This window comes from Oncorhynchus masou, chromosome 19 (genome assembly GCF_036934945.1).
Source record: "Oncorhynchus masou masou isolate Uvic2021 chromosome 19, UVic_Omas_1.1, whole genome shotgun sequence".
NCBI classification, from domain to species: Eukaryota; Metazoa; Chordata; class Actinopteri; order Salmoniformes; family Salmonidae; genus Oncorhynchus; species Oncorhynchus masou.
In genome coordinates this window covers 21,224,285-21,244,883 of record NC_088230.1, presented here as the reverse complement: position 1 = coordinate 21,244,883, position 20,599 = coordinate 21,224,285, and the positions used below count along the sequence as shown (strand labels likewise).

Here is a 20,599-nt window from a genome sequence, read left to right as displayed (position 1 = left end):
TGATTTATTTCAGCTTTTATTTCTTTCATCACATTCCCAGTGGGTCAGAAGTTTACATACACTCAATTAGTATTTGGTAGCATTGCCTTTAAATTGTTTAACTTGGGTCAAACATTTTGGGTAGCCTTTCACAAGCTTCCCACAATAAGTTGGGTGAATTTTGGCCCATTCCTCCTGACAGAGCTGGTGTAACTGAGTCAGGTTTGTAGGCCTTCTTGCTCGCACACGCTTTTTACAGTTCTGACCACAAATTTTCTCTAGGATTGAGGTCAGGGCTTTGTGATGGCCACTCCAATACCTTGACTTTGTTGTCCTTAAGACATTTTGCCACAACTTTGGTAGTATAGTCATTGTCCATTTGGAAGACCCATTTGCGACCAAGCTTTAACTTCCTGACTGATGTCTTGAGATGTTGCTTCAATATATCCACGTCATTTTTCACCCTTATGATGTAATCTATTTTGTGAAGTCCACCAGTCCCTCCTGCAGCAAAGCACCCCCACAACATGATGCTGCCACCCCGTGCTTCACGGTTGGGATGGTGTTCTTCGTCTTGCAAGCCTCCCCCTTTTTCTCCAAACATAACGATGGTCAGCTGTTTAAAGGCACAGTCAACTTAGTGTATGTAAACCTCTGACCCACTGGAATTGTGATACAGTGAGTTATAAGTGAAATAATCTGTATGTAAACAATTGTTGGAAAAATGACTTGTGTGATGCACAAAGTAGATGTCCTAACTGACTTGCCAAAACTATAGTTTGTTAACAAGATATTTGTGGAGTGATTGAAAAACGAGTTTTAATGACTCCAACCTAAGTGTATGTAAACGTCCGACATCAACTGTATAGGGAGGAAGTTCGATTTTTCTCCGTCCTTTTCAAGGTCACAGCTGTTGACTGCTGATCCGAAGTTGGATGGGTCTTCAATTAAATTAAGGTAGCCTACAGTCATTTCTAACAACAAAAATGTAACAGCCAACATGCTATTTGTCACAGAATTATTGTGTTTATTGTAGCTGCCTGTCAGATTCCATTTGTGGTAGTTGTGTAATTTAGCTACCTTGCAACGCAACCAGCTACATGTAGCTAGCTCGCTAATTTCCATGCGGAGAATAGTTAGCACCAATGGTATTGAGTTGTGGCTCGAGTACTGCCTGAACCATAATCTGGGTTTACAGGAGCCATTCTCCTTTATGCCCAGGAAACAGCCATTCAATTTGCCATTCACCTTTAAAGCTTAATCATGTGAAAATATTCAGGCCAATTTACCAAAGAATAGGGCATGCGCACTTGCTCTAAAACAATGTTTAGGTTCTTCCAAGATGAGGCATTTTTTTAGTTCCATGCAACTTTTTACTTAAACCTTTTTTGGAAGTAAATACTGGCAGGGACGGCAGTAATGCCGATAGATTCCTTTCTAAACGCCATTCTTTGGTAAAGTACCCAGCATGTTTTTATATTAAGATTGAAACGCTGGTGAATGGCAAGTTGAATTGCTGCTTCCTGGGTTTAAAAGATAACGCTTTCTGTAAACCCAGATTCCAGTTCATAGCTACCCATGCTGTACTGTAAATATTGTCCAAACTTCTAATAGTATTTTCATAGCCATATCTAATTTAATGTTTGACTTAGGGAATTAATTTGATATGTCAGTTGGATAGCTAGTCTGTTATACTTCTCATGTGTAATGATGTGCGCTGAGAGTCGGGAAGCTAGTTCAGGGAGTGAGTATTTTAATTAATAAATGAAACATAATACAAAACAAGTAACACGAACAGACAGGAAACAGAACAATGACACCTGGGGAAGGAACCAAAGGGAGTGACATATCTAGGGCAGGTAATCAAGGAGGTGATGGAGTCCAGGTGAGTGTCATTATGCGCAGATGCGGGTAACGATGGTGACAGGTGTGCACCATAATGAGCTGCCTGGTGACCTGGAGGCCGGAGAGAGAGCACACGTGACATCATGACACGTGTGAGTTCACTATGTAGCCATGCACCAGCTAACGTTTGTCTATGATCATTTGCTGTTATGCATACATCTTCACATATTCTAATCTAGGGCAGTAGGTGCGTGGGTAAAATGACCAGGGAAGCTAATCCAGGAAAAAAGCCATATTACAACCTATGTGTTGTGATAATTGAATTGTTTTCTGTGAGACTAGTCAAGATCGAGAGGAAGATAAATGGAGCAAAGTACAGAGAGATACTTGATGAAAACCTGCTCCAGAGCTCTCAGGACCTCAGACTGGGGCGAAGATTCTCCTTCCAACAGGACAACGACTATAAGCACACAGCCAAGACATCGCAGGAATGGCTTCGGGACAAGTCTCCGAATGTCCTTGAGTGGCCCAGGCAGAGCCCAGGCTTGAACCCGATCTAACATATTTGGAGTGACCTGAAAATAGCTGTGCAGCAACGCTCCCCATCCAACCTGACAGAGCTTGAATGGATCTGCAGAGAAGATTGGGAGAAAATCCCCAAATACAGGTGTGTCAAGCTTGTAGCATCATACCCAAGAAGACTCAAGGCTGTAATCGCTGCCAGAGGTGCTTCAACAAGGTACTAAGTATAGGGTCTGAATACTTACATACATGTGATATTTACGTTTTTATTTTATTTTAAATAAATGTGCAAAAATGTCTAAAAACCTGTTTTTACTTTGTCAGTATTGTGTGTAGATTGATGAGTGGGGGAAATCATACATGTTAGAATAAGGCTGTAACGTAACAAAATGTGGAAAAAGTCAAGGGGTCTGAATACTTTCCAAATGCACTATATATGCATCAAGAAGATCAATTTGTCCTCAGTTGTTCTCTCGTGAATGTCAAGCCTTTTGCCGACGATGATGTATGGAGAATCTTTGCCACAGAATACTTCAGACGAGCAGTCTCCAACAAAGCTCGCTTTGTGCATGTTGTCCACATAAGGAAAGATGGATATGTGGTTGATTTGTATGAGAGGGAAAACAACACATCACAGAGCTCCTGACCACAACCAAGCATGTATAATTCTGGAAATACACTCCCTCTGAGCCTGTGATACTTAAGAGCGAGATGGAGAAGAAAATGATGAAACAGAAGTTCTGTAGAAAAGGACAAGTTAGTGGAAATGGATTAAGCACGAGTGGAGTCACCAGGAACTCTCCCAAAGATATGTGGGACATTTCTGAATCGGATGGCTGTGAAAAGAAACCTGAAAGCCCAAAGTCAAGAACCCCAAAAGACAAGAATCCGACTGTGAAATTCAAAGCACTGACATTCGGAGGTGAGATAGCTGTGCAATGCGCTCACATCAACACACCCTCAGATTTTTGGTGCCAGCTGAAAAGCAAGATCCCCAACGTGAAGGAAATGATGGAAGCGATCCAGGAGCATTACCATACACACACTATTCCCATGCAGGCAGGTGTTTCAAGTTGTTGCCAAGTCTGAAGATGCCGGCAGATGGTACAGAGCCTGCATTGTCGGAGCACAGCAAGACGAAGTCGAAGTGATATTTGTGGACAACGGGATAGTAGCAAAAGAGTGTGCACGATCTTCAAGCAATAGTGCCAGAATTCCTTGATCTTGAGGGGCAAGCGTTTAGATGAAGCCTTTACAACTTGATTGAACCTGCAAAAGGCAGCGGTGGTGATTGATGCACAGAGGCATGAGATTTACTGAAGGACATCACTCAAAGCCATTCAGTGAATTTGACACGCAGTGCACACTTTCAACTGTATGTAAAAAAACAATGTTGTTGACCTCCAGAACACTCCACAGAATGCAACAAAGAAGCTTGCGGAAAAAGGTCTCGCAAGAGAAGGGCAAACCTCTATGCAGCTTATGCCATCAGAATGCCCTGACTCTTTTGTCCATTCCTCCTTCAACTTGAGATGCAGAAGTGAAGAGCAAGTCTGTGTCACTCATGTGTGCAGGCCATGGGAGATGTATTGCCAGTTGGACAGAAATACTGAAATGATTGAAGACTTGATGTAGAAAGTCATCATGAAAAGTGAAGAAATTCTGCGTGCCAACTCTGGTCCTGGTATTGGAAAACTTTGCCTGGCATAATATTACGGTAAAGGCAAATGGTACAGGGATGTGGCTTGCCCTGTTCAGTCTAATCTGCTTCTAAACATGTTTTGGCTGTGGACTATGGAAACATGTATATCGTTGAAAAAACGAAAACTATTTAATGTCTATTCCCAGACATTAAGCAGATTTACTGTTCACTCCCATCCAGGCATTGAGATGCAGTTGAACAAATCCTGAAAAAGGACAACTTTGCAGAGGTCAACAAATGGCTGGAGAAATCCATTCTCCACTAGCCACTTCAAGCTGTTGTTGCAAGAAAGAATGAGGATGGGACTGTCTCTTTCAATCTGTTTGATGTTGACATAAACAACAATGAGAAACGTCAAAACCGCTCATTGCTAATCAAAAACACAAGGAGAAGAAAAGCAACAGTGGACCTGTGAGGGGTCATGAAGGACACAAAGAGCAATTGAAGAACAAAACTTGATAAAAAAACTAGACAGACTTCATTCTGAAAGTGTGTTACTGGCCACAACAAGCACCAACATCAAAAGAAGCAGTCTTTAAATGCTCAAAAAGCAAACCCACCAAAGTGTCCTGATGCCCAGTAAGATTAGAAAGAGCACAGTGAAAATAATCACATAGTTCAAATGTGAGGAAAGGACAGAAGGAAAAATAGATCAAAGTGATGTAGACAGTTCCTCCAAACTCCAAGAAATAGTTTGCTCCATCCAATTGCCAAAACTTGCACAACTCCCCCCTGATCCCAAAATAAAATCAGGGTTCCGAGGTCTGGGGTTTGTCTCCCAAATCAATACCATAAACAGATTTTTAAAAATCCAAATTGAAAATGATGAACAATCCATTCTGTTAATGGATTGAGCTGTTTAACGCTGAGCTGTTTAAAGAAACCATGGAGAACCATGTTGCTGCTGAATATGAAGAGGATGGTGTACTCTACTGTGCAGTTGTAACAGATAATGCTTCAAATGGCCATTTCACGGTGGAGGTTGTTGACTATGGAAATTAAGACAAAACGTACACTCTGACAAGTGAGGAGAATGTCAAAGGACTTCCACGCTTGGCAAAATGAACAAAAGTCGACCAGTGCCACAGGGCAGTTGTACGGCATGCATCTATTTACCTACAGAGGACATCTCAATGGGTTGATGAATGGAGTGTTCATTCAGCAAATGGAGCCTGCAATTTCTGATTGGCACAGTTTAGTCTTGATATTCATGTATCATAAAAACTGAAGTGAAATGTCCTTTTGTTTGAATGATATTGTGCCTCTTGCTTATCGAACAAAAATACTATTGGGATATTCAGGCAAACTGCAAAAATGTTATGACTATACTGATATTCAAGTTAGTAATTTGATAGGCCTACTTTTTTCTTTGGTTTTGATGCCATAATGTACTGTAATTGATTATGGTTATTTTCAGTGGTGTAAAGTACTTAAGTAGTACTTTAAAGTATTTTTACTTAAGTGTTTTTTTGGGTATCTGTACTTTACTTTATATATTTTTGACAACTTTTCTTTTACTTCACTACATTCCTTAAGAAAACATTGTACTTTTTACTCCATACATTTTCCTTGACACCCAAAAAGTACTTATTTTGAATGCTTAGCATGACAGGAAAATAATCAAATTCCCACACTTATCAACCAAACATCCCTGGACATCCCTACTGCCTCTGATCTGGTGGACTCACTAAACACATGCTTTGTTTGTAAATTATGTCTGAATGTTGGACTGTGCCCCTGGCTTTCCATAAATACATTTTAAAAAAAACAAGAAAATGGTGCCATCTGGTTTGTTTAATATAAGGAATTTGAAAGGATTTATACTTTTACTTTTGATACTTAAGTATATTTTAGCAATTACATTTAATTGTGATATTTAAGTATATTTTAAACCAAATACTTTTAGAATTTTACATAAGTAGAATTTTGCTGGGTGACTTTTACTTGAGTCATTTTCTATTAAGGTATCTTTACTTATACTCAAGTATGACCGTTTTTCCACCACTGGCCACAAATAACCAGTGGTGGGAAAAGCACCCAACCGTCAAATTGAGTAAAAGTAAAAATATCTTAATAGACAATTACTCAAGTATGCCTTTAACAAAATAATCGGACTCATTTCAGTAATTGAAACGCAATTTCCACTTTTATAATGCTGTTATTTGTTACAGATTGGTTGTGAATGGATTGTCAATAATCGATGTGTAACAATCGTTTGTTATGTAAAATAATAACAATTAAAGCCGTCGAGAGTGGATTCAGGTCACAACGCTGTACCATACTGTTTATGTAGAAAAATATACTGTCAGAAGTGGGATTCGAACCCACGCCTCCAGGGGAGACTGCGACCTGAACGCAGCGCCTTAGACCGCTCGGCCATCCTGACTCACATTAAGCATGACATCAGTTGGCTATTAGTATAGCTATTTGAACTAGATACGTTTTTTTTTTTAGATTGAGGCATCGAATCTGTAAAATGTAAGTGTTACAGATTCCGTGATAAACTATACAAATAAAGAGTCGCACACTCCATATATCATCTTCCAGTAATTTATTGGGTATACCCAATAATCATCCGGGAGTTGATATATGGATTGTGCGACTATTTTTTTTGAGTTTATAGTTAGTCCCTTGTTTGTCAGCACCTTCACACAAAATAATGTGTCTGGGTGTGCGCCAGTTTTTTATTCTACAGATTCCGCGATAGAAATATAAAGGTAATTTCAGATTGGGCCGACATATGCAGCGTTTACTGTGAATGCAGTCTCCGTTTATTTTTTAAATTGAACCTTTATTTAACTGTGCAAGTCAGATAATTTATTTTTATTTTTCCAATGACAGCCTACCAAAAGGCAAAAAAACATCATGTGGGGACTGGGGCTGGGATTAAAAATAAACATATTGGACAAAACACACATCATGACAAGAGAGACACCACAACACTACATAAAGAGAGACTTAAAACAAAACATAGCATGGTAGCAGCATGCTATGGTACATGGTACAAACAGTATTGGGCACAGACAACAAGGTATAATTGAAGCAGGAACATTGCCTTTACATTCCATTCACGCTGTAAAATTGCATTTCCGCGATGCGGACTGAATGTAGCACTAAATTGCTGTCTAGAAATCACGTGCTTTTGCAAGATGTTCTCGTGCTCACTTCCTTGTTAGCATTACATTAGCACACAAAATCTGATAATCATGTTAGTGGGTTGTGGTATATATCATCGCAGTTAACCTCATTTAAGCAGGTTTTCTATGCATTTTGTAGCCAATTCATTTCAACCAAAGTGTTTAATATTATGTTATGTGGTTGCAACGTTGCATCTCGTGCAAGGCTGCTAACACATTCTAGACTGCTACATTGTTTCTTCACTGCTGTCCGACAGCGTCGTCTTTGCCGTTGGACCATCTAATGGTATAGCATTCTCTACAAATTGACCTACACTTGCCTAAAGGGTATAAACATTGCGCTTGCACTAGTAGCTACTGCAGTGCCTGTTTTGCGTGTTATTTTGGCATTAATATGTCACATATCAGTTTGCAAACAATGTAAAAAAAATATATCACTGAGTTAATAAAGTCTTATACAAACATGGTATCTTTTTTTGTTTTCTTGAGTAAAGGAGCTCCAAAATGCATGTTTCAGCCGAGCTCGGTGCTTTCTGTGGTGGGGCAAACCAGCAGAAAATCCAGAACGTTGCACCATGATTGGCTCAGTGTTCTGTCCCTCAAGGGGATACTACGTCACCGCCAAGTCTAAGGTTAGAGCTTGAAAATTCAAGCCTCTTGGGTGCTGCCATAGAGTTACATTAGAAGTGCCCATCCAAGAAGGCTCAAGGTCATTGGGGGGCTCCCGAGTGGCGCAGCAGCCTAAGGTACTGTATCTTAGTGATAGACACATCACTACAAACCCTGGTTCAATCCGGAGCTGTATTACAACTGGATGTGATTGGGAGTCTCATAGGGTGGCACACAATTGATCCAGCATCATCTGGGTTAAGGTTTGGCTGGGGTCGGCAGTCATTATAAATAAGAAATTGTTCTTTATGGACTTGCCTAGTTAAATAAAATTGGCTTTTGAAGTAGCTTTGATACTTTCAAAATCTTAACTAGCAGTCATCATCATGAGTCAAGACAATCTACTGGCAAATCCTTTTTAAGCCTTGTCATATGAAAATAAATTATAGATAAAACGTATTGGTGCTCATTGGCCATAAACAGTGGCAATTTCAACATGTAAATCTTGGTGAGGCGGGGGAAAAAAGTGGGATGCATACCAGCAAAGCGACAACACAACACTAAACAATACATTAATTGCACTAACGGTGACAAACGGTGCCCACAAACTGTTAGGGCCTACATAAAGCTGTCCTAACATCTTACCATTGCTACACCTGGCTATCAGTGAAGCCTTGTCTGGCAGCGAAACAGTTCATTCAGCTAGGGAGATATGTACAGCTGAAGTTGGAAGTTCACATACACCTTAGCCAAATACATTTAACCTCAGCTTTTCACAATTCCTGACATTTAATCCTAGTAAAAATTCCCTGTCTTAGGTCAGTTAGGATCACCACTTTATTTTAAGAATGTGAAATGTCAGAATAATAGTAGAGAGAATTATTTATTTAAGCTTTTATTTCTTTCATCACATTCCAGTGGGTCAGAAGTTTACATACACTCAATTAGTATTCGGTAGCATTGCCTTAAAACTGTTTAACTAAGTCAAACGATTTAGGTAGCCTTCCACAAGCTTCCCATAACAAGTTGCGTGAATGTTGTCCCATTGGAAATTGCTCTCAAGGATAAACCAGACTTGTGGAGGTCTACAATTTTTTTCTGAGGGCTTGGCTGATTTCTTTGATTTTCCCATGATGTCAAGCCAAGAGGCACTGGGTTTGAAGGTACACCTCCAATTGACTCAAATGATGTCAATTAGTCTATCAGAAGTCATTACATAATTTTCTGGAATTTTCCAAGCTGTTTAAAGGCACAATCAACTTAGTGTACAGTGGGGCAAAAAATATTTAGTTAGCCACCAATTGTGCAAGTTCTCCCACTTAAAAAGATGAGGCCTGTAATTTTCATCATAGGTACACTTCAACTATGACAGACACAATGAGAAAAAAAATCCCCAAAATCCCATTGTAGGATTTGTAATGAATATATTTGTAAACTATGATGAAAATTACAGGCCTCTCTCATCTGTATACTGTAGCTAAGAAAGTAATACAGTGTGTGTGTTGTGTCGTAAGCTGTTAGTAGCCCATGTGCATCACCCTAATAATTTGGTGCACATGCAGCCTATAACCTGTTTTTGAGAAATGTATTTGAATATTGTAAGAGCTTTCATTGTCTGCTTATATGCCCCCTTTATTTATCCTACGGTTCTGAGTTGGTGTACAGGGAGAACACTAACGGCCCATGTTCTGAATTCTGTCTCCGTACAAAAAGCTATATTGACTACGTCTGTCATAGCTCGCTTGGCTTAATCGAAATTACAGATGGCCTCTTATCCACTTGTTGTCCCCTTGTGCCATAGTTTGAACATCTCAATTGTCAGTAGAACCCACATTTGTTTAAGCAAGTCAGCCATATCAGAATTTTTTTAAAGGCAGTAAATGAGGCTGAATGAACTGTTTCATTGCCAGAGAAGGCTCCGCTGATAGCCAAAAAATGGTTGCAAGTGAGAGTAGAATTTGGCCAGTTTCTGTGCTCCCAGCTGCAGCAGAACGTGCCATTTTCAAAATGCTTTGTGGTCCCATCATGATCAGACCTATACATTGTCATCAACCCTAACAGTTCAATACCACACCTAACATAGACTTCAATGTTTTCCTTCTGATAGGAAAATAGTGTTGCACAAAAGGATAATCGGTGATGTGAAAATAGGCTGCCCAGTTCCACAGTTTAGGATTGATGCTGCAGATCTTAATACCTCAAGCCACCCACTGTATGGAGTTTCTTCAGTCACTGAGGAATGTCTTTCTAGGGAACATTACATAATTGACTATAATAATGTAAAAAAACAACCTTAGTCCAAAGACAGACATACCAAGGTTAGGCCTACTACTCACGTCAGTAATCATATGTTCCTCTCAAATCCATAGTTCCTTGGAGGAGTCTTCAAGATGTGCATGTACACAAGATACATACACCAGTACACACTGCAAAGAGGTGCATTATCACTATCACAAAGAAACTATAGGTAAAGTATGTAAAGAAAACAATTGTAAATATTTCTATACAAATTTGTACAGAGTTCCAGCATTTTGTAAAATCTGTATTTATTAATGATTTACAAAAGGCTATCATGAAACAATTTAAATGATTCAAATGTGTTACCTAAAATGAGAAACATGAATACATTTGTATACATGTCGGTTAACATCTTTAAAGCTGAAACAGGATATTGATACCATTACTTTATGGATGATGAACATTTACATAGTCAAATCTGGCCCACGTTCTGAAAAAAAAAAATCATATTTACACACAAGATGGAGTCTCTCAAACAGCTGTGAATGAAGAGATGTACTTCATGTAAATAGCATTCTGCCCAAATCCTTAAAACAGCATTTACCTACAGTAGCCTATAGGTCCCAAATGTATTCCATGTTTGTATCGATTTAACCGAATGCTCAAGCATTTTAAATAAACAAAATCTGTGCAAGTACATTACATAAGGTTCAAATAAATACCTGTTAAACAAAACAAGGTTTTTACTTTGGATTTTTATTATCATCACTTGAACTGAAAATGTAGTAATTTTCCATCATGGTACGCTTCCACCTTCCGCATACTGGCAATGTATATAACTGGTCAAATTTCACAACCCTGCAAATTACTGTTAAATTCAAACAAAGAAAATCAATACTAAAAAGTGGGGGGGGAATAGAAAACACAAGATACCCCCCCCCCAATTTACAGTGAGAACCAAAAGGTAGGAGTTCCTGATCTCAATTTCCTACGTCACACTTGTATAAAATGCCCTGTTGGATAAACTCTGAACCGTCCATTTCTGAAGATGAAAACCAAATGAGAGCTGTTACTATTAAGAATTGAGAGTTATGTTTGGAAGGAGAGAGATATTTACAGTGTGGGCGTGCACTCAGGTGGACCCCCAGTAAACCAGTTTATATATGTGGAAGTCATCCTCTTCCAGTAATGCCTGGATCAAAACTAAAGCCACATTCTAAGGAATGAAGAATACAGTGTATCGCAAACCAGAATGGACAACATTACTCCATTTGAATCAATGAGTATAGAAAGAAGTTAAACTTAAAAGATTGGTCTGGTACGCCTGGGCATTTATTTAAAAGTGTGAAAATATGTAATGCAGAAAGAGCATAAAATAACATAAAATATTCCACATTACATTAAGCTATTAAAATTGTTTAAATGAACAAAACTTTTCATCCCTAACCCAAGAACCATTTTACAAACAAAAATATATTCCCCTTCATGTGATTTCAAATTTGTCTTAGTAGTATAAGTAATTTTTGTTATTTATTATTATTTTTTTACAGTGCTTTATTATAATATCTGATAGTTTAAGAGGGAAATTAAGCAAATAAATGTCTCACCTATTGCAACGATACATCTAAATTGTATGTAATGGGTCCAGTTGTTCAATAAAAACAAAAAAAAGGAGTCCCTGGGAAACAAAAGCTGCCTCTCTTTCCCATTGCTCAGTCGGGGCCTGGCGGTCAATTCCTCTTGCTAAGGCTACTTGTCTACTGCTTTGTATTGAGTTCATTTTCCAGCTCCATGAGTTTTCGTGAGGCCTTGACTTTGTTGGATACTTCCTTCCCTTGGGAAAAGAGCCTCTGGCGCTCCTTGAATGTCATACTCTCCGGGGCTCCTTCAGTTAAAGTGTTCTCCTGTTCTTGACCACTGCAATGAGAAAAGCAACCACAATACGACTTAAAACATATACTGTACAAGGTTGTGTGTTCTGAGAATTCCTACATACGTCTCAGTTTCTTATAGTCCTCATTCGGTCTGAGAGTATTTCCTCTGACCCAGTTGAATTGTCTGTTTATGGAGAGAGAGAGCATGGCAGGCCTCACCCTTTCGTCCACTTCTCTCGCGGGTCCTTGTAAACTTCTCCTGATCCTACAACCCCGGTTGTGTTTCCAGTGTATGAATTAAATCCTATGTTCATTCATTAAATTGGGGAAACAGAGCACATTAGTTAATGAATATGCTTTGTACCATGTTGGGAGGTTAAACCCATAGCGTTTATTTTTTAAATATTTTTTAAAAAGCTGCTGGGTACATAACTTCTGTGTATAACATATCTTTACTAAATGTATTCCCTGGGATAACATTTACCTGCTTCAGTACACAAAGAGTATCGCACACCAATGCAAAGTTATTGTGACATAACACCGTGTCAACTGTAAATTGTTGCCAAGTCACAGTCCAGGCTACATATGATCGTTATCTGTACCCAGCAACTTTTCAGTCACGTTCAAATTATACAACGGTGCCTTTTCCACAGACCAAAACAAGCCACAGAGACTAGATTAGCTGAGGGAATAGCGTTAGTACAGTCCAAGGCACACCTGAAGCAACAGGGTCTGCAAAACAAGTTTGTGGGATCAAAAGTGGAGGTCAACCACTAAGTCATGTAGCACCCAAGATAAACTGTCATCAAGCCTGTTATGACAAAACTTTACTTAATGACAACTGGATGTTGGCTAGGAGCTCATCAACGCCACAGGTGGCTGAATGAGGACTGATTCGGGTAGCTTAACTGGCATTCTAACTTCTAACCCAACACCATTGACCCCCAGGTGACCTCTATCTCTGACCCACAGAAGGCATTAATCAGTAAGTTCACGTGTCCGTGTGTGCCCGGGCCAGGCAAACGCAGTTGCTGCTGTCTCTCACACTAACCCAGAATTCCCACTAATAGAATCTTACTGGTTGTGTTCCAACATGCTGTGTCTGAATGGAAACACAACCATCATTCAAATGCATGTGGATTTTTCTTTGTTTAAAATGAATGAAACTAGGGATAGCAGGGCAGACACAAACACATTGATGTGTGAACCGAGGCAGGACTCCACTGGCAGGGTCAAGTTCTTCTGGCACAGAACAGGCTCTCGGAGTCTACAGACTGGTTGACACGTTGGTACCTATCCAAGATCCGTTTGTCCCCTGAGATAAAACTACACCTCCTGAATCCTCCAGTAACTAAGTCACCACAGAAACACAGTTTTTCATGGTTTGTTGATTTCATTCTTTCGGAAGCCAAATTTAAGCTCATACAGAACAGTACTTGGGTTCAGATGTAATTGTAAAAATGCATAAAAGTCAACCAAAGGTCTTTCTACATTCGTGTGCCATGGATAATGTTTTCCTTTCCTTACACCTGGTTCCAAATATTCACATTAGTCAGATTTAGCTGATATTCTTTTAAGATAAAGTGGAGCAGAAGAAGGAATCTGAGCCTTGTCAAAACCTTTGGCTAGACATCTAGACGTCTTCTCTACCAGAGAGCTGGGTTGCCCTTCTTGATGCTGCCAGTGGATTCGTCTGCCTGAATGTATTATTGTTAACAGAGGGAGCCAATGATTCAGGTGGAGACGGGTCACCTGAACCATGGCATGGCCCTCAGAGGAGGCGGTGGTGGCAAGCAGCAGCATTAGACAATGTCACTGACACAGACAGACTGACGGGACAGCCAGAGACACAGAAGGCACAGACAGACAGACAGGGCATACCAGATGAAATTCACAAAAACAGAGACATGGCAGACAGACGGCAGAGACTGGAACAGTCATAGAAGACACAAAAAGGAGTGAACAGAACACTTGAGCGCTGAAAGGAGGAGTGCAAAGCAGCAGAGGCAGTAGATAGCAATGGATATCAGGTCGATTGGATTGAGTATAGATTCAGCGCAGGGAGGCGTGTGACGGAGAGAGGCGGGTTATGTTGATGTGGGGTTATAGCAAGGTTAGTGATTGGTCTCTCAATTTGAGTGAGGAATGCAACACAATAACAAAAGGCCCAGACATCATCATCATTCATACTGGGTAGGGGAAGGGCACTGGTGCTGTGTGCAGATGTTACATGCATGGTGACAGTCACTGAACATCTTGACACTGTTAGACTGTGTTGCATTAGTGACATCTTTTCTCCATGGCTGTTTAAAGTGTTCATATCCGGGGGGGGGGGGTCACTTTCATATTTTCTTTTAGAACATGTACCAACAAACTCATCTGTCTGGAAAATTAAGGCACAATCCTGTGGTTCCGGACGATGTGAATATTAAGTTATTTACTACAGTAGACTATGCTACGGCTTCCAATGGAACACTGAACATGTATTGTGTTTAAAGTAACATTAGATAGAGATATTAAGGGAAAGGGTGATACCTAGTCAGTTGTACAACTGAATGTATTCAACTGAAATGTGTCTTTCGCATTTATCCCAACCACTCTGCACCAGAGGTGCGGGGGGCTGCCTTAATTGACATCCACGTTACACTTGAATTCTGTTCTCACCAAGAGGCTTTAAATATTGTGGTTTGTTGAGCAAAAATATACAGACTATTCCTAAAATGTAAAACAAAGCTAATCTTTAAACATTTTATGAAAGCATAAATACCGTTTTAATAACTTATAAAATAGAATATCATTGGTTTCAGCTGTTGATGAAAATAATAGAACGTTTCTACTTTTGTCAGTAGGGGTCACTAAAGGCTTAAATAGAAAACATTGTGCCACAGATGAAGACCATATAACTAGATTCAAGTGAATTAGTACTGCTCAGTAATCTAATCAGTGATTGGTTGGGAGCCCTGACAGAGCTTTAAACAGCCACAGACAAAGACAATGCCTCACTCAACAGATCTTTCCCCTTTGCCAGGTGTGCAAGTGAGCCTAAAGAGAGCTGCTCCTCTCAGGTCCCACCACAGTGTCTGTGTGATAGATAAGTCAGTGTCTCAGTGTTCCTTAAAGCCAACACCAAGCAGCCGTGGGGCCCGCAGGCGGGAGGCCACCCCCTCAGCAAAAACAAACACACATGGGTGGGTGGGCGTTGAGCGGCAACACCAACAGTACTATGATTGGATATCTGGAGTGCTTTCACAGGGAATCACGGGTTGGTAGGTTTACCGATTGCTTTTACTCACTAGAAAGATGATTGGAGGAAGAGGAATGGGTGAGGACAGAGGACATTTTCTGACAGAAGGATTGGGAAAATTAAACAAAAATGGAACCGGATTTGCTAGTGGTTGGGTGGAAATTCCAAAAAAAGAGGACAACAAACTATAACACAAACTGATGGGAGAAAAAACGAATTACAAGTGGATTGGCAACTACAATACAGATCTATTGGATTGTCGATAGAGAAATAGAGTGGGAGAAAGGGACAAGGGGAAATGGAAGCCAGAACGCCTCTGTACTGGAAAAACAGGAACACAAAAATATAACACAAAAAACATGAACGACTGAATGAGAGATATGGAGTGAGAGGTATACGGGAGGCGTGTCCTCTCTCCTTTCTGTGTCTACCTTTAAAGTTGCCTGTCGGGATGAAGCCGAGGCTGGGTTTGATGGGAGGGGGAGGGGGCTGCCCTGCAGTACTGTTGGCATTGACAGCCGGCGGCTGGAATGAGCTGGACAGAAAGATCCCATCAGACAGGGGGCGGGGCTTGCGCGCAGGCGGCTGCGGCTTGTGCGCTGGCGGGAGGTCGCCATAGGACCTCCTGGTGGAGGAGAGCTTAACCTGACCTGCTAGGCCTGAAGTGTCCTCATCCTCCTCGTCATTGTACGAGACAAACTTGGCAGTGTACAAGGCGTCAGGGGAGACGACCTGGGTTTTGAGGTAGGAAGTGTTTCTCTGAGGCGGGGGTGGTGGAGCGTTAGTGGCAGTGGTTGCGGGGGATGCAGTGGGAGGGGGGGGCTGAGGCTGGTAGTCCCTGGGGAGGGGAGGTCTGTACAGACCAGGCTCGTCAGGCGTCAGCAGCTTGCGCTCGGCCTCCTCGTGCTGCCGGCGCCGCCCTTCCTCCAGACGTGTGTAGTACTCCTCCTCCTGCCTCCTCTAAGGGAATGGGAAGAGCCTGTTAGTGTGGCCTACTCTCACCAAGGCATGGCTGGCTGGACCTGACTCACTCTGCCTCTGCTGGAGGGAGACTACCCATGGCCACAAGACACCCAGACAAGTCCTCCACCTTATCTGTCCACTATGTGTCTGTATGTCTGTGTGTGTGTGTGTGTGTGAGGTGGGGGAGACTGCTCTGTGTGTACTGGGTTCTGTAATACTTTAGTAGAGAAGCCTAGTGGTAAAGAGCGTTGGGCCAGTAACAAAGGTCGCTGGTTTGAATCCATGAGCCGACTAGTTGAAAACTGTCGATGTGCCCTCGAACAAGGCACTTATCCCTAATTGCTCATGTAAGTCACTCTGTATCAGATCATCTGCTAAATGACTCAAATGTAAATGTGCTGTTTTTCCTCTCCTTCCCTCCATGCTGTGTTGAGAACCACCAGAGGTGAAGATGGATAAAGAGACTTCTCTGACAGCTGGGGCCAACAGTTTGAAGTGGTTTGGGATAGACTACAGTCAAGTGATCCGATAGGCTTGAAGACTCCAATTCAGGGATTTTTGGAGGGATTCTATGGTTTTAGCTCTGGAAAGGTACCAGCTAGTAATAGAGATTGGTCAGCTCTGGATTCTGTACATGGATCCCCTGGGTTAGTGTGTGCGTAGTGGGTGGTATGGTGGGTAGGTATATGTCATCGATGAGAGGATGGTGGGGGAACAGATATGTATTGTACTCTGGTATGACCACCACAAACCACAGCGAGGGTGGGGCATTCCAGCAGCGGTTCCAAGCAGTGCCTGATGAAATGACTATGGCTTCCCAGCAAATGTAAAATATCGTAAAAAGTGACTTCCATGCTTTTTGGGGGTAGGAGGGTTACATGCATACATCCATACATAACATTACATAACACAGAGGAAGGGGACCATCATGAGTCCATGCAGTTGGACATCATTGCCATTATTACAGGGCTTCAATTACCAGTGGTGTGAGGATGACTCACAGAAAGACAACAGCTGAATCAATGGTCACACAGTAAAACAAAATGGCACTGGGATGTTGTAACAATGTCACACAAGGCAAGATGAAGGGGTGCTGCTGCTCTCAGACCACTGGTAATTCAATGTCCCTGTAACTAACTGGGACTGAGGACACAAAAGACTAGTGCTCCAAAAACATGCTTAGCCTCTGACAGACCAAACACCACCAGGTTTCATTAAGATAAGTCAGCATCCTGTCTGTCTGCAGACTCCCTGTCCACACGCCCTTTGCTCTCTGGCCCAATAACACTTCCCCTGAACACAGGGTACTACTTCCATCACTAATCACTGTCTACTGGCTTCTTCTTATGTTCCTAAAACCCAGTCAGACAGAGTTCCCTTCACAGTTCTGTGACTGGATCAATGTAGAGGGGCGTGCTCACAACTCCTCCCACAGGATCACTTAGAGCTCTGTGGGAGACTGACCAACTGGGAACAGAACAGTAAAAACCTTGAAAAAGCTGATCATGTTAGCAGATTTCACACAAAAAAAAACGACCACCGCAGTTGACCCTTTCCACCCCCTGAAGAGAAGTGGTCCAACGGATCGGTCTTTGTTTTTCACTGTGTATTCTGCTGCTGGGCTGTTTTGTTGAGGCACAACTCCTGTTTCATGAGGTAAACTACAATTAGCTGGGCAGATCCCCACAGGGTAATACTATAATTACCATGCAGGTAAGACTCTCTCTGGGTTTTCACTTTGATGTCCTCTGTTAATAGATCTGACTGGGGCATTCTGCTTTAATCTGCTCTGCTGGCAGTGACATCAATCCGTTCACATAACTAGCTTTAATAAAATGTAACGAATAATAATACGGAAAGACAGCTGTGGGCAATGCAAGCATCTGGATTTAATTGCGGTCGATTGCATTCATATTATTTTATAATCGTATTGAAGTCTGACTGAACAGAAATCACAGATAGAAACGTATGATAGAATATTTTGCCTGTATGAACATAAATGAGAAATCATATTTTGACAGCACCTGTCTAACCAGCTGTGTGTTAGCTAGCTAGCTATGTGAGAACTGTGTAGCGTCGATATACGTGGTTCTGTGGGTCCTGTCAGGGAGGTGTACCTTCTCATCGACCTCTCGTCTGGCCCTCTCCTCCTCTCTCCAGCGTCTCTCCTCCTCCTGTTTGGCCCGGTCCTCCGCTTCGCGCTTACGGATCTCCTCCAGCTGTTGTTTCCTCCGCCGCTCCTCGTCCTGCAACTACACACGGACACTTCAGCACCATGTACACGGCCCAGGAGCGTCATACAGTCTAGTGGTCTCAGGAGTCCTTCAAAATTGTGTGCTTGGAGATGAATCCTTGGAATATCCTTTTAAATCAACTGTTTCATCTACTATTCAAATGCATTGTACATTAATGTTGTGAGGCCATACTTCCTAACGTGAAAAGGTGGAAATATAATTTAGTAACAAACTATCCTCGGCTCTGTAACTAGAACAGCGCCTACTGCTGTGCTAGTCTGTCTGTGGTCTCAACGCATAGTGCAGGTCAGGTTAGTTCACACAGAACCTCCTGTCATGGGCTCATATCACTATATTTGGTGTGTTTACTCACTCAGTCACAGCTCCACAGTAAATCCTCTAAGCCCTAAGGACCCCTATCAGGTCTGCATCTACACAAAGGCTAATTCAGTAGATTGGCCCCCCTGTGAGGTACCTCACACTGGCATCGAGTTTCCAGACAAGGGCTTGTTGTGTTGAAAACTTCTAGGTGTAGATATGCTGATGGGATGCTCTGTATGCTGTGTAGAAATCGAGAGGTTCTTTTCTCTCTGCCACAGGATAGGTCGTCTGTGGTGAGAGTAAAACGGTCTGCACTGCAGACAGGCATATGGCGACAGCTGGACATGCAGAATGAATGGCAACGTGCAGCGAGAACAAACAGCAGCATGGCGAGGCAGAGCAGAGGAGCGTCCAGTTCAAGCCTTAGTTACGTCACTGATGTCATGGTGACCAAACACAACAGACTGGAAGTCAATCACCGGATGAAACATGATTACAGATGGACAGTAGAAACATTTGCTACACGGTGCAACTTCCCCAATGAGAGGGGAGTTGAGGAGAGCGATGCTATATTGGCTGAGCACCGGTGTTGTTCACACAGAGCTAGATGAGTTGAATGAAGTGGACTGACAATGACACAATGATGGTTACACCCCACATGCAGATGACCACTGCTGGGGGAGGGTCTCAAATCATGCAGACAGACCCCCACTGCAGGCCAGGCAGCTCCCTGTACTGAAACAGCTGCATAGTACTGAGTTGTCTGGAACAAATACAGTATTTAACCATGCCCCAGGTAGTTCTTCAGTTCTTTATTTCTAACCTTCTTTAAGGTTAGATGAGTTATCATACTGATTTTCTTATTATTTTTTCAGGGATGATTATTTATGTTATGAGGCATTATTATGTGGTATTGTCTTTAAATGAGCCCTGACCAAATTACTAAGTGTGACTGTCTGTTAGATCACCGTTCCACAGCAGCAGTTATCTAGTGGAGACAGACAGGGTTCCACAGCATCGCAGGGTGACTTCCCCGTAACCCGCCCCCGTCGCCCCACGAGAACAGCAGCCCGCCTGCCCCCCCAGGCCAGATGACAGAGAGGGGACAGAATGAACGAGAAGAGAAATACAGGTGGAACCGAAGACAAGAAAGGAGGATAAGGAGGAGTGCGTAAAGAGAGAACGTACCAAGTCTAGAACAGAGATTGCTGGGACAGCAGTCTGCTGCGGGAGAAGAGAAAAAACAAATAGAAAGAAAACAGGAAGAACGAGGGAGAAATAGAGTAAATAAATATAAATTAAAAGGAGGGCATAGAAGAAGATAAAAGTAAAAACATTTTTAGGGGTTTTGGAGGCAGCAGTGATGTGGTGCCAGGAACATTTCTCCACAGAATGGGGCTTATTACTGCCAGCGGCCGAATGAGTGGCCCACTTCCCCTCAGACAGACAACGCTCCGCTCAGTCCCATCCCTCGCATGGAGCTCCAAAGTGCCCCGTTTACAGGAGGAATTTACACATCGTTCCACCACCAACCCCCTGGCCGAAACTAAGACCATCTTTCTCCCTCAGAGACAGACAAGAAGGGGATGTGAGCCTTGGCCTTGCTGGCAGGGACTGCTCATACATCCCAGAATCATTGTCTCACTAGACAGTATGGATACAAGGTCACAGCAGACTGAAGACAGTACTGTTGTAACAGTTACAAATGACAAGCAATACACTGTAGAGGGGTTTATGTTGATCTGTGGTGTCGTCTGAGGGGACTAGCAACATTAGCCCAGGTTAGATGGCATTTGATTCTGTCCAAGGAAGGGTGTTTTTTTGCATGTACAATGGTACAACACTTTTTGATGGGCAAAAATATGCTACTCTAGCCATCTTGTTAGACCAGGAAAATGAGATGAATCATTTCCAAATGGCCATAATACATT

The 20,599-nt window shown here is 42.0% G+C and overlaps 1 protein-coding gene, 1 non-coding gene and 1 pseudogene across 2 annotated transcripts in view; 1 reads left to right on the top strand and 2 right to left on the bottom strand.

Annotated features, from left to right (window-relative positions):
- Window positions 1-2,782: 2,782 nt before the first annotated feature.
- On the top strand, window positions 2,783-5,050 carry LOC135505626 (tudor domain-containing protein 15-like; annotated as a pseudogene).
- A 1,301-nt stretch (window positions 5,051-6,351) lies between these two features.
- trnal-cag (transfer RNA leucine (anticodon CAG)) lies at window positions 6,352-6,434 on the bottom strand. Its single transcript has one exon. It is a non-coding gene; the product is annotated as a tRNA-Leu (tRNA).
- A 3,889-nt stretch (window positions 6,435-10,323) lies between these two features.
- LOC135505991 (afadin-like) overlaps window positions 10,324-20,599 on the bottom strand; it is a 134,593-nt gene continuing 124,317 nt past the window's right edge. The window contains 4 exon segments of the mRNA XM_064925310.1: window positions 10,324-11,949; window positions 12,126-12,210; window positions 15,801-16,110; window positions 18,231-18,365. Of these exon segments, the coding sequence (XP_064781382.1) occupies window positions 11,790-11,949; window positions 12,126-12,210; window positions 15,801-16,110; window positions 18,231-18,365 (690 nt within the window). The 3' untranslated portion in view covers window positions 10,324-11,789.